The 15,292-nt window shown below is 40.2% G+C and overlaps 1 protein-coding gene across 1 annotated transcript in view; it reads left to right on the plus strand.

Annotated features, from left to right (window-relative positions):
• The window catches only part of map2 (microtubule-associated protein 2), a 362,870-nt gene that overhangs the window by 275,074 nt on the left and 72,504 nt on the right, over window positions 1-15,292 (plus strand). The window contains exons 7-9 of the mRNA XM_041201434.1: window positions 6,105-6,179; window positions 11,274-11,516; window positions 14,449-14,697. Of these exons, the coding sequence (XP_041057368.1) occupies window positions 6,105-6,179; window positions 11,274-11,516; window positions 14,449-14,697 (567 nt within the window). The remainder of the gene's footprint in view (window positions 1-6,104; window positions 6,180-11,273; window positions 11,517-14,448; window positions 14,698-15,292) is intronic.

The raw sequence follows: 15,292 nt of genomic DNA on the forward strand, positions 1-15,292 counted from the left end.
CCATTTGTTTACTGTGGTGGTATTTCCCATTTGTGACATCACTAGAAAAACAATTAAATATTACACTAGTTAGCAGATGAGCGGAACAAAAAGGTTTACGAATTTTATTCCCATCCCTGCCTGCAAACATACTAGCCATGAGTAATTCCATGGTAATAGTCACTTGGTGACTAGAACTTGAGAATTGCTGAAAAAAGAGACATGCTGTCAAAACTTTTCACTTTGAACTCATCAGGGTAAATATAAAAATACCAAATCTCAAAGGGAACAACAATTTATACTGCATGAGAAGAAGGTACTGATTGGATGGCAAGAGGACTCTTGTAGAGGTATTCTCATGGAGATTGAACCAGAGCACATAGGAACATAGGAGCAGGATTAGGCCATTTGGCCCCTCAAGCCTGCTGTACCATTTAACTATATCATGCTGATCTTCTAACTCAATATCATCTTCATATCCCTTGGCATAATTGGTTTCTAGAAATCTATTAACCTCTGCTTTGAACATACTCAATGACTGAGCCTCCACAGCCCTCTGGGGTAAAGAATTCCAAAGATTCACCACTGAAGAAATTCCTCCTCATCTTGGTCCTAAATGGGTTACTTCTTATCCTGAATTTGTGTACCCTGCTTCTAGGTCATCCCAACCAGAGGAAAAATTCTTTCTGCACCTACCCTGTCGAGCCCTGTAAGAATTTTGTACCTTTCAATCAGATCACCTCTCATTCTTCTAAACTCTAGAGTATACAAACTCAGTATCCTCAATCATTCCTCATAGGACAATTCCATCATCCCAGGGATTATCCTGGTGAACCTTCGTTGCACTCCCTCTATGGCCAGTATATCCATCCTTAAGTAAGGAGGCCAAAACTTGCGCACACTATTCCAGGTGTGGTCTCACCAAGGCTCTATAAAACTGTCGCAAGACCAATTTACTTCTGTACTTACATCCCCTTGCAATAAAGGCTAACGTGTCATTTGCCTTCCTAATTGCTTGTTGCACCTGCATGTTAGCTTTCAGTGACTTATGAACAAGAACGTCCAGGTTTCTTTGGACATCAACACTTCCCAGTTTCTCCCCATTTAAGAAATACTTCGAATTTCTGTTTTCCTATCAAAGTGAATATTACAGAATCACAGAGTGCAGAAGAGGCCCATCAAGTCTGCACTGACATGTGAGAAACACCTAACCTATCTACCTAATCCCATGTGAATAACTTCACATTTTCCCACATTATATTCCATCTGCCATGTTCTTACCAGCTCACTTAGTCTGTCTAAATCTACTTGAAGCCTCTTTGCATCCTCCTCACAACTCTCATTCCCATCATGTTTGTGTCATCAGCAAACTTGGAAATATTACATTTGGTCCCTACATCCAAATCATTGATATAGAAACATAGAAAATAGGAGCAGGAGTAGGTCATTCAGCCCTTCAAGTCTGCACCACCATTCAAAATGATCATGGCTGATCCTCTATCTCAACGTCATACTCCTTTGCTCTCCTCAAACCCCTTGACGCCATTAGAACCTAGAAATCTATCTATTTACTTCTTAAATATATTCGTTGACCTGGCCTCTGGAGCCTTCTGCAGTAGAGAATTCCATAGGTTCACCACCCTCTGAGTGAAGAATTTTCTCCTCATCTCAATCCTAAATGGCTCACCCCATATCCTGAGACTGAGACCCCTTATTCTAGACCCCCCAACCAGAGGAAACATCCTGCATCCAGTCTGTTCATCCTTGTCAGAATTTTATATGTTTCAATGAGATCCCCTCTCATTCTTCTAAACTCCAGTGAATACAGGCCTAGTTGGTCCAATCTCTCCTCATACGACAATCCTGCCATTCCACAAATCAGTCTGGTGAACCTTCGCTGCACTCCCTCTATAGCAAGTATATCCTTTCTTAGGTAAGGAGACCAAAACTACACATACTACCCCAGGTGTGGTCTCACCAAGGCCCTGCAGTAAGACATCCTTATCCTGTACTCAAGTCTTCTTATAATGAAGACCAACATACATTTGCCTTCCTAACTCCTTGCTGCACCTGCATGCTTGCTTTCAGTGACTGGTGTACAAGGATGCCCAGGTCCCTTTGCACATTGACATTTCCTAATCTATCGCCATTTAACTAATACCCTGCCATTCTGTTTTTCCTACCGAAGTGGATAACTTCACACTTATCCACGTTATACTTCACCTGCCATGTGTTTGCCCACTCTCTCAACCTGTCTAAACCACTTTGAAGCCTCTTAACACCCTTTTCATCGCTCACAGTCCCACCTAATTTTGTGTTGTCAGCAAGCTTGGAAATATTATATTTGGTTCCCTCTTCCAAATCATTGTGAATAGCTGGGGCCCAAGCACTAATCCCTGCAGTGGTTCACTAGTCACTGCCTGCCACTCTGAAAAAGACCCATTTATTCCTACTCTGTTTCCTGTCTGCTATCCAATTCTCAATCCATGCCAACATATTACCCCCAATCCCATGTGCTTTAATTTCACACGCTAACCTCTTGTGTGGGACTTTATCAAAAGCTTTCTGAAAATCCAAATACACCACATCCACTGGTTCCCCCTTAACTATTCTGCTAGTATGTCCTCAAAAAAACTCCAGTAGGTTTGTCAAATATGATTTCCCTTTCATAAACCCATGTTGACGTTGTCTAACCCCATTGATATTTTCTAAGTGTCTGTCATCACAGCATTTATAATACTCTAGCATTTTCCCTACTACTCATGTTAGGCTAACCAGTCTGCATTTCCCTGTTTACTCTCTCCCTCCTTTTTTGAATAGCGGGGCTACATTTGCAACACTCAAATCTGCCGGGGCTGTTCCAGAATCTACAGAATTTGGAAGCTGACAACTATTTCCATGGCCACCTCTTTTAGTATCCTTGGATGTAGATTATCAGGCCCTGGGGATTTATTGGCTTTCAGTCCCATTAATTAATTTCAGTCCCATTAATTTCTCCAGCATTATTTTAGTAATACTGGTTTTCTTCAGTTCTTCCTCCTCCTCGCTAGACCCTTGGTTCCCTGCAATTCTGGGAAGTAATTTGTGTCTTCCTCCGTGAAGACAGAACTAAAGTAGTTGTTTAATTGCTCTGTCATTTCCTTATTCTCTATTATAAATTCTCCTGTTTCAGACTATAAGGGACCAACATTTGTCTTCACTCATCTTTTTCTTTTTACATACCTATAGAAGCTTTTACAGTCCGCTTTTATGTTCCTTGCAAATTTACTCTCTCGCTCTATTTTTCCCCTCTTAATCAATCTCTCGGTCCTCCTTTGCTGAATTCTAAACTGCTCCTAATCCTCAGGCTTGTTACTTTCTCTAGCAACTTTATATGACTCCCCTTTGGATGTAATACTATCCTTAATTTCTTTTGTCAGCTATGGTTAGGCTATAAATTGTGAATAGCTGGGGCCCAAGCACCGTTCATTTCAGTGTCCCACTAGTCACTGCCTGCCAACCTGAGACTGAACCGTTTATTCCTGCTCTCTGTTTTCCGTTCGTTAACCAATCCTCAATTCGCACCTGTATATTACCCCAATCCATAAGCTTTAATTTGCTTATTAACCTCCTGTGTTGGACGTTATTGAAAACCTTCTGAAAATCCATATACACCACATCCACTTGTTCTCCCTTATCTATTTGGCTAGTAACAACCTCAAAAAAGACTCCAGCAAGTTTGTTAAACATGATTTCCCCTTCATAAATCCATGTTGATTTTGCCCAATCTCACCATTAGTTTCTAAGTGCCTAGCTATCACATCCTTTAGAATAGATTCTAGCAGGTCTGTAGTTCCCTGTTTTCCCTCTCCCTCCTTTCTTAAATAGTGGAGTTACATTTATTACCTCCCAGTCTGCAGGAACCATTCCAGAGTATATAGAATTTTGAAAGATGACCATCAGTGCAGCCATTATTTCTACAGCTGCCTCTTTCAACACCCTGGGATATAGATAATCAGGTCTAGTGGGTTTATCAACTTTCAGTCCTGTTAATTTCTCCAGCACTATGCTTTTTTACTAATGCTAATTTCTTTCAGATCCTCAATCTCACATTTCTCAACCCTTGGCTCCCCAATATTTCAGGGAAGTATTTTGTATCTTCCTCCATGAAGACAGACACAAAGTATTTGTTTAGTTTCTCTACCATTTCCTTATTACCCATTATAAATTCTCCATTCTCTGCCTGTAATGGGCCCAAATGGCATTTGTCTATACTAGCCTTTTCCTTTTTACAAACCATAAGAGCTTTTACAGTACGTTTTTATGTTCCTCGCTAAGTTAATTTAATATCCTATTTTCTTGCTCTGTCAATTTGTTGGTTCTCCTTTGCTGAATTTTAAAATGCTCCCAATCCTCAGGCTTACTACATTTTTTGGGAACTTTTTATGTCTTTTCCTTTGATCTGATAGAATCCTTAACTTCTCTTGTTAGCCATGGTGGGTCACTTCTCTTGCTGGCCATTTATACCTTAAAAGGAATGTATATTTGTTGAAAACCATGCATTAATTCTTTAAATGCTGGCCATTGCCAGTCTACCTTCATAACTTTTAATGTACTTCCCCAATCTACCTCAGCCAACTTGCCCCTCATACTTTCAGAATTTCCTTTGTTTAGATTAAAGACCCCAGTTTCGGATTGAACTACATCACTCTTAAAATTCATGTAAAATTATATCATGTTATGGTCACTCTTCCCTAAAGGCTCTCTTACAATGAGATTATTAATTAGCCCATTCTCATTGCACAATACTAGATCTAAAATAGCCCATTCTCTAGTTGGTTCCTCAGCATTCTGTTCTTGAAAACCATTAATGTATACATTCCAGGAATTTGTCATCCTCGGCATTAGTGCTAATAGGTTTACAGTGTCTATATGTAGATTGAAGTCCCCCACAATTATTGTATTACAGTTGTTGCATGCATCTTTAATTTCCTGATTTATACTGTGCCCTACATTACCACTACTATTTGGCAGCCTATAAACAACTCCTACCAAAGTTTGCTACCCGTTGCGGTTTCTTAGCTCCACCCAAACTGATTCTATATTTGATCTTCCCATCTAAGGGAATAATTAACTGCCAAGCTTTTATTTAAGTTCAAACCAGGCAAACCGACTCTGATCAAGGCATTGCCATGGAGAATAAATGAGGGAATGGCTGTCTCCCAAGCTATTGTTTAGTTAAAGATGCAATGCATGGATTTTGTTGTTCTCCTTATTTCAACAATTCCATAGTACCTCACTTCATAAAGTAAAAACTGCAAGTAGTTCTGGCAGCATCTGTGGCAAGAGAAATAGTTAATGTTTCAGGTTGATGACCTTTTGTCAGAACATCTGGGCTGAATTTTCCCAGTCCATTGATGGCAAGCTGGGAGGTGGGAGGACTGGAAAAATGGCAGAGGGAGAGGAGCTGAACACCTCCCACTGCCGTGATATATTGAGAGTGGCAGGAAACTTGGTAGCTCGGCCATCCATCAGGTAGTCGGTTGAATCACTTAAGAGGCCCATTGCGGGCTATTTTCCACCTCCAAATGAGGAGACCCCAAGTAAACCATAGTGGCTGAGTAGTCCCGCTAAGGGCCTCACATCACAACTGATGCTCCGTGACCCACTGCCCTCACAATCTCTGAGCCCTAGCTCCCCCCAATTGCACTGACCTGTCATTGAGGATGTCACACCATTGATACCAGTAATGCACCCTCAGCAATGGCCACCACTAGCAATGGCGTTGCTGAGCTGTTGACCCTCCAGAGTGACGGTCATCCTTAACTGGACAGTGTCCTAGTATGGGCCTCTTAATTGGCCAGCCATGGGCAAAATGCCACCTCAGGGTCTCAATAACTGTCGAAGTGGGGATGGCTCCTGCTTTCTGCCCTAGTAGCGAGAATTGATTGCCACCAACAAAATTCAGCCCTGTAGCACAGATTTCCAACATCGGGAATATTTTGTTTTTCAACCTCGCTTCATGTTGGCCCTGACAAAGCTCACTCAGTATTTGAAGAGTTTTGTCATGTGGTTTAAAAAATTAGTAACGTTCAAATTATTGTTGGGTTCCTATTAAACTGCTGTATTTCATTTTTAAAAAGCAGTGGAGGATTCAGCCAACCTACCACCTTCTCCGCCCCCATCTCCAGCATCCGAACGCTTTGGGCCAACAGAGAAAGGTAAGGAAATATTGTGATTATACCTTTGGACACTAAAATTAATAATTCTGTTTGACTAAAAATAGATGTTGCTGTATTTAGGCATGAATGTATATAAATTGTTGATTAGAAGGAATTCTAATCCAATTTTGAAATAAAATATGTGTGTGCTTGTTTAACTGTACTGAATTGTTCAATGCTTCCATGTTTGCTTTGAAGCATTGGGATGATTTGTGAGGATTGAACATATTGGTGGTGTTTAAATTACATCTGTGGATGAAACTGGCCATGCAATAATTATATAACAACAGTGCCTGAGATGCACAAGGTAAAAATGCTAATATTTCAGTGCGACTACTTAGTTTCAAAACTGCCCTGAGCAATGGAGCCTGTTTTTTTTTTTAAATTTATGATCTGGAAATCTTCCTTTGCGTCGAGAATAATATGTCGACAAAACATACATGTTAAAATACTCAATATATGCAGTAATGCAGCTTCTTTGGTATAATTTAGAGTTTTGTTTAATCTTAAATCAAACTGCATCATAGAGAACACAAAATATGTTGAAGTCAGTGTAGTGCAAGTTGCAGGTTTTGTTCTTTGTCAGGGAATGGAAAGACTATGCAAGTTATTTTGAATCCTATTAGAATGGTTATTTCTTTTATTTTCTTTACATTTTAAGCAATTATCTTACTTAAGTTTCTTCACTTGTAGAAAAAAGCCAATTAAAATAAATGGGTTTTGATTTTAAAAATAGTAAATCTTTGAGGGCAGTGTTACAGACCATCTGCTTCTAATTTTTGGATTTGTCTACAATGCTGTTAAAGCTGTTGACTGTTCAAAATGGAAAGGCAACTACTTGCACTTCAGAAATGCAATTAAACAAGAGTTTGAATTCTGTAGCATAAAGAAAATGGGATACAATCAGCATTCGTGGAAAGAAGAGGCAAATTAATGTTTCACATGCAGTCGGAAAATATATATATGCTAGAAAATACTTTAGTTGTTGGGGCATAAAACAAGTAAAGAGTGCTACTTGAAAGTAATGCATTGCAATTTAGGGCTGGATTTCATGGCCCTCTGCCAAGCATGTTTTTGGCAGTGGGGCTGTGGGGGGAATGCACATCAACCATGACAGGTGGATAGCCCGCCGACTTCCCACCAACCCACTGGTCCAGTCCCCATGATATAGGGATGGGTAAGGTGCCTGTCCCCAAGCCTATTGAGGCCCATAAGTGGCCAATTAATGAGAAGGGTGAGGGTGTGTCCTTTGGGGGGGGGTGCCCTGTGAGCATCATGGGCAACAGCCTTAAGATTATATCATGCCTTTGTGTCTCCCCACCCAGCTACAAAACCTACCTTCCATCTCGCACCCACCTCCTTAAGGTGCCCAATCACTGCTCACCCAAAAGATTAGGTACTTAACTGTGTCCGGACGCCATCAATTCAGTTTATGGGACTGCTTGCAGCCCCAGTAGTGCCCACCACTGAGTTGTGTGCCCTCTTTTAAAATGCAGTCCTTAAAATCATTGATTCATAGAATAGTTGCAGCACAAAAAGGAAATAGTGGGGCTTCAGGGCCAACAGATTCCCATAAAGGTGAAGGGTAGGACCAACAAGTCCAAGGATATAGAGGATTGGATGAGGAAAAGGAAGGAGGCTTATGGAAGATAAAGAGAGCTGAAAACCCTAGAGGAGTATAGAAAGTGTAGGGGGGGTACTTAAAAAAGTAATTAGGAGAGCAAAGAGGTGACATGAAAAAACATTGGTGGGCAAGATAAAGGAAAATCCCAAGGCATGTTATAAATATATTAAGGGTAAGAGGGTAACCAGGGAAAGAGTAGGGCCCATTAGGGACCAAAGTGGTAATCTGTGCGTGGAGCCAGAGGATGTAGGTGAGGTTTTGAATGATTATTCTTCATCTGTGTTCACTATGGAGAAGGGTGATGTAGGTGTAGAAATCAGGGAGGTGGACTGTGATATACTTGAACAAATTAGCATTGAAAGGGAGGAGGTATTAGTGGTTTTAGCAGGCTTAAAAGTGGATAAATCCCCAGGCCCAGATGAGATGTATCCCAGGCAATGGAGGAGATTGTAGGGGCTCTGACATTAATTTTCAAATCCTCTCTGGCCACAGGAGAGATGCAAGAGGACTGGAGGACAGCAAATGTGGTACCATTATTCAAGAAGGGCAGTAGGTATGAACCAGTGAGTTTAATGTCAGTGCTAGGGAAGCTATTGGAAAAAATTTTGAGGAACAGGATAATCTCCACTTGGAGAGGCCAGGATTAATCAGGGATAGTCAGCATGGCTTTGTCAGGGAGAGATCATGTCTAACACATTTGATTGAATTTTTCAAGGAGGGTGACTAGTTGTGTAGATGAGGGTAGTGCTGTTGATGTAGTCTACATTGACTTCAGTGAGGCTTTTGACAAGGTCTTGCATGGGAGACTGGTCAAGAAGGTAAGAGCCCATGGGATCCGGGGCAATTTGGATCCAAAATTGGCTTAGTGGCAGGAGGCAGAGGGTGATGGTCGAAGGTTGTTTTTGCGGTTTGAAGCCTGCGACAAGTGATGTACCACAGGGATCAGTGCTGGGACCCTTGCTGTTTGCAGTGTACTTTAATGACTTAGATGTGAATATCAGAGCAACAATCAATAAGTTCGCAGATGACATGAAAATTGATAGTGTCGTAAATAGTGAGGAGGAAAGCCTTAGATTACAGGACAATATAGATGGGTTGGTAAGATGGGCAGAGCAGTGGCAAATGGAATTTAATCCTGAGAAGTGTGAGGTGATGCATTTTGGGAGAACTAATATGGCAAGGGAATACACAATTCATGGTAGAACCCTAGGAAGGACAGAGGATCAGAGGGACCTTGGTGTACATGTCCATAGATCTCTGAAGGCAGCAGCACAGGTAGATAAGGTGGTTAAGAAGGCAATATGGGATGTTTGCCTTTATTAGCTGAGGAATAGAATATAACAGCAGGGAGATTATGTTGGAGCTGTGTAAAATGCTAGTTCAGCCACAGCTGGAGTAGTGTTTGCAGTTCTGGTCGCCACACTATAGGAAGGATGAGATTGCACTGGAGAGAGTGCAGAAGAGATTCACCAGGATGTTGCCTGGACTGGAGCATTTCAGCTATGAAGAGAGACTGGATAGGCTAGGGTTGCTTTCCTTATAGCAGAGAAGGCTGAGGGGGGACCTGATAGAGGTATACAAAATTATGAGGGGCATAGATAGGGTAGATAGAAACTTTTCCCCTTAGTGGAGGTGTCAGTAACCAGGGGGCTTAGATTTAAAATAAGGGGCAGGAGGCTTAGAGGGGATTTGAGGAAAAATATTTTCACCCAGGGGGTGGTTAGAATCTGGAACACACTGCCTGAGGGGCTGGCAGAGGCAGGAACCCTCACAACATTGAAGAAATAATTAGATGAGCACTTGAAATGCCATAGCATACAGGGCTACGGGCCAAGTGCTGGAAAATGGGATTAGAATAGATAGCTGCTTGATGGCCAGCATGGATACAATGGGCTGAAGGGCCTGTTTCTGTGCTGTATAAATCTGACTCTATGAAACGCTTGACACTTAAATTCTTTGCCAGCTGTCTACTCGAGCAACTCAGCTGGTCCAATTTCCCTGCTCCTTCCCTGTATCTCAACATTTTTTTTTCTTTTCAGAGAATTAACCAATTCTCTTTTCAACGGTTTGATTGAATCTGCCTCCACCACACTCTCAGCCAGTACATTCCAATCATGAACACTTGCTGTGTAAATAGATTTTTCCTCATGTCACCTTTTTCCTTTTGACAAACACCTTAGATCAGTGCCCTCTGGTTCTTGACCTTTCTGCCAAAGGCAACACATTGCCTTTATTTACCCTGTTTAGACCTCTCATGCTTTTGAAAATCATTATCAAATATTTTCTCAACTTTTCCAGTTGAGGCCAAGCCAGTGTTTTTTAAAGGTTTACCATAACTTCCTTGCTTTTGTGCTCTATGGACAGGATTTTCCCAGCCTCGGAAACAGTGGGTTGTGTATGGAGGGTGCAGGAAAATATCCTAGAGGCTGGGTCAAGATAGCTCCCAGATGTAATCCCGGCTTGGTAAGGTTTCCCAGCAGTGGGTCTGGATATGGAACATCTATCTGCTGAACTGAGGTGGGCAGCCAATTGATATATTTAAGGACACTGCCCTGCAGCTGTGTGCGGGCCATTAGAGCTGGAGGCTCCATGCCCCAAAATGGAGGCCGCAGGCAAGGAATGCTGCCTATCACAGGCCCGATGGGCCAATTGGAGGTGCCTGCCTGCTTGGCCCCTCTGAGTTATATCTTTTACTTACCTCTCTGAGGTGCCTCCATGTTGAGACGCCATCTCGATCTCAGAGCTGTTTTAGCAGAGCTCAGCTCTCAGGCGTCCACCCCCTTAATTTGACAGTGATCCCAGTGGATGCTTCTAGTAAAATTACTGAACCAGTCCCACTGTTGGCTAATGTGGAGTCAGGACCCTCATTTCATCCTGATGCTGGGGTCCCGAAGTCCGTAGTAAAATCCTCGATTTATAAAGTCCAGGATCCCGTATGCCTTACTAACTACTTTCTCTTCCTGCTGCCTGGCCACCTTCAATGATCCCTCTGCTCCTTCATCACTTCTAGGATTGTAACCTTTATTTTATATTGCCTCTCCTCATTCTGCCTACCAAAATGTATCACTTCACACTTCTTAGCACTGTATTTCAGCTGCCACGTGCCTGCTCATACCACCAGCCTGTACATGTCTAATACTATCCTCTTCACAGTTCACAATACTTCCAAATTTAGTGTCAACAGTTTACCACTGTTCTTTATGTATGGATGGCTTGAGGTTCAGGGGACTTTAGAAACTGTTCAAGCTTTGTTATTGTGGCCACTGTTTATGATTTGTTAAAAGCTTGAACTTTTTTAAATGCAAAATTTGACACTGTTAACTTTCTAATCAAGCATTGAGGATATTTGATATGCATATTTCATGTGGATTTAACCTATGCTTCATGGCTGGTTTCATCACATTGAATAGTTGATGTATTTGTTGTGGACCTGTGTCTGTTTGTCGAATTACCCCTGTGTCTATTTGTAGATTTAGGGATTGAGGTTAAGGCAAAACCTCTCCAAAGGTGCTCAAGCTATCAGCCTGCCACCACTCAGGAGAAGCGCAAACTCCTAGCCCCCTCCATTTCTATTTCTGTTCACGACGAAGAGCCTTACAATTCTGATGAGGAGTACTATGAGCATCCTTTATTCAGTTCACAATGGACTGCCACTAGTACAATCCCCAGTGCCACAGTTCAACAGGCAGATGAGTTGTGTAGTCAGGACAAAGGTGAACCAAGCATGGTTCCTTTTTTCTTATTCTCCCTCCCTTTGTTTTGTCTTGCATGCATTCACCAGTCCTATTGTTTTGTTCCACATGGAAGTGAAGTCCCTTGTGCACTTATTCAAAAAGCATTTCAAATAGGATCAATTTTTCAAACAACATATGGCAAAGTTCCAAATCATTGCATGTGACAGATGCCATGCAGCCACATAAGCCATTTTGTAGATACCCATGGAAATCACATATGAAGAATGCCAGTGTTTTTAAAAAATCTAATATAATGTGAGAAATCAATATGTATATATGTATTGAGACTTTCACAGTGAAATTTAGACCACAAGTATTTTATGAATATTAAAAGAGTTGGGCCAGAATTTTCCAGCCCCTCATGCTGGCGGGATCTTGCAGTACCGCTGAAGTGAATGAAGATTTCAATGGCTCGCCAGCCTTGCCATAGGCACACCCACCATGGGGAGGGAGGCGGGCTTGGGGTGGGGTGGGGGTGGGGGGGGGGGGGGGTGCTAGAAAATTAGGGCCTTGGACTTTAAGCTCTTCCAACATTGTGCTTGTCAGCTCATGATTCTCTTCCCCCTCCCATTAATTTTAATGGAACTTCTCAGGCTGGTGATTGCAGAAACAAAATCTTAGGCTACACATCAAGGTAAAGCAGAAATCGCTTATACTTTAAAAAAAAATTAAATTATTATGTGCACGTTGGAAAAACATGCAAATCTCCATTTCATAGGCAAAAATATTACATTTTCCAAAATATCTTAATATTGGATCATAATGTTTTTAAGCGTGTTAGCTATAAATGAATAGAACTTCTATGAGGATAGTATAGAAGGAAGTTAGACTCTGCATCCAACCTGTCTTGATGGAAGAGCTCTATGGAAGAAAGTTAAGTCATGTTCCATTGTCTTGAAGTGACATCCCTCATTTTGATGAGCACAAAATCCCCAAATGATTCAAGAAAATAAAAATATCTCTAATAGTTATGACTACTTAATTGAGAAGTATGAATGATGCTGAATTCAAAATCATACTTTTACTGTATCTAATAAAAACTCACATATTTAAAACAATTATCTGGACAAACATTCTGGCATGAACAAAATTATACATGTGACTAGAACTAAGCTGGGGACTTCCTACATTGGATAAAACAGTGCATGAATCATGAATTCAGTGCACTTCACTATTCACAATGTCTTTCACCTAATACTGCACTAAATTGTGTGAGTGCTCCACATAGCTTTCAGTTCTAGCATGCTAAGTTATATTCATTCCAGTAATGATGTAAATCACTGAAACACTTTCAGCTCTTGGCTTGTGACACTAATTTATTTGCAGTGTTGAGCTGTCAAAATACCATATTACAAAATAAAGTGTCAGCTCATGTACTAATTCACAATAAAATCAGAAACAACAAGTCAAATGTATGTTTTTCATTTATGCAGTATTTTGATGCCGAAAATCAGGACTATTAAAACCATTATGCTCTTTAGTTGCAAATCTATTAGCACTACTTTTAAAAAGATATAATTACTAAAAAAGGTATAAGTATTTCTAAAAAGGTGATGGAAGATGCTTGAAATTTGTTGTACATTGAGTAAAACTACAGAATCAGCATTAGAGGTCAGTAGACACAATTCTTGGAATGCTTCCTTTCAAAACCTACATTATGCAATTCCCCTGCAACTCTCACGATTCAAATTCCATGATTTTTAGCTTGATTCTGGTCCAAATCTGTACAAAATTAGATTTAAAGTGCAGCTAAAACATACAAAAATAAATCATTGCCGGAAATGCCCTCTTCACAATTGCGAATAAAGCTTGTTTCAGGCATTGAAATGCGATGAATGTTATTATTATTATGACTGCAAACCCATGACCACATGTTCTGCTCAGTAATGTGTACACTTGTCAGCATGTCCAGTAAAAATTACAAAGTTCAACATGCTAAGGACATGTATATATCTCATTTGAGAAAAAAACATGATGTTTTGCATTTGTGGAAGTTGACCAATTGCTCGCAAACCAGGAAAACTATTTTGCGAAAGCCCTTCCTTGGTGTATATATCTTGCAGTTTTTTTTAATGTTTTTGCATTATTGATACTAGCAAGCTGAATGTGATATTGTGATATGTAAAATCTGATCACAAATTGTATAAAATGTGATACTGTGATCTGTAAATATTTTACCCTGCTGAAAGTAGCAATCTACATAAATCACTGAAAAGCACCAAAAATATGCATTTCATGAATCTGGGTCTGAAGGGCAACATTTAGTAATGTATAATGAACTATTAAAAGGAAACTTAAGTATAGCAACCATAAGCCATTACTATGTAGTGGGAAATTTTGGTGCACTTTAACATTCACATCAGCAAATAAATTGACTAGCACTTGGCAACAAATTAAAAACAGAAATATATTTCTAGTTGGATTATATTTGGTCAGAAGACATATCCTATTCCTGTTAATATTTACTATAATGAAAATATATGCATGGAATCTTAAAGCACAGAAAGGAAGGCCATTTGACCCATCATGCTGTGCTAGCTCTTCGAAAGAGTTATTCAATTAGTCCCACTGCCCTTTTCCTCCATAGTCCTGAAAAATGTTCCCTTTCAAATATGTAACCAACTCCCATTTGAAAGTTACTCTTGAATCTACTTCCATCACCCTTTCAGGCAGTGTATTCCAGATCCTAATCTTACAGCTTAACAAAATCCTCCTCGTCTCTCCCTTATTTTTATTTATTTACATATATATATATATATTTAGTTATAATTATCTATATAATATATAATTATTTAAATAATTTAAACTGTTACTTATAAAAAAGAGAGCTGAAAGTGTCCCATTAAAACTGTTGTGTTATAGCATCTTTGTTGTCTTTTGTCCTGACATGTCCACTTCTTCCTTTGAGTAGAAGAAGTTATTGAGAGTCCAACATCTGATGAAGAGGAGCCAGCAGTAGCTCTTAAGCAAGAGCATGTTCAAGAGCATTGGGCTGCTGAGCATTTAGTGCAAGCAGAAGCTGTAGCCCAGGCTCGGGATACCAAATGTATGGAGGTCACATCATCAATTGAAGACAGTGTGCCAGCTGAGATTCCCAATGGAAAGGGAATGACTCTTAGGGAAGTTGAGTCCCTGGAAGAAATGCCACCTTCTGTAGAAGGTGTGTCTTCCTGTTGACTTCCACAAAATAACAAATGCCTTTTGAGTATCTTATTACTTTCAAGTGTTTGCTGGTAGATATGCCGCTTAAAGGATAATTTAATTATTGTGCATTAATTGCTTTTAGCTGATATGATGCTGGCTTCAGGAGCAACAATGATTTCCCACCACTGCTGCTGACATTTGAGTTATTTTGTTTCCATGATGTCACACGCTTTGCAGCTGAGTTGATTTTTTTTAAGAAGCACATGAGGCTTTTCATTGCCTAAATGTTTGCCAGTTACATTGCTGATAAGTATTCTTTCAGAGCTGGTTCACCTGCTTTCTAATTAGTAGACTTACTAGTGATCAGAAGATTTTTTTAAGTTGCATTTCTGTATTTTCAGCTTATATCAGGGATTATTTTAAAAAGGAATTGTTTTGCTTCATGTTTTAGTGCTGGCATCTTTCATTTATCATTTTATTCGGGCTGTGGCAACTGCTTATCATTAATAAATCACTCCTGTTTTTAAAAGATGGGCAGATAGTGGGTAAGGACAAAAATGGTTATAGTGAGAAATTAATTAAATGCACAGTTTGAGACATAAATAGGATTT

Source organism: Carcharodon carcharias, chromosome 12, assembly GCF_017639515.1.
Source record: "Carcharodon carcharias isolate sCarCar2 chromosome 12, sCarCar2.pri, whole genome shotgun sequence".
NCBI classification, from domain to species: Eukaryota; Metazoa; Chordata; class Chondrichthyes; order Lamniformes; family Lamnidae; genus Carcharodon; species Carcharodon carcharias.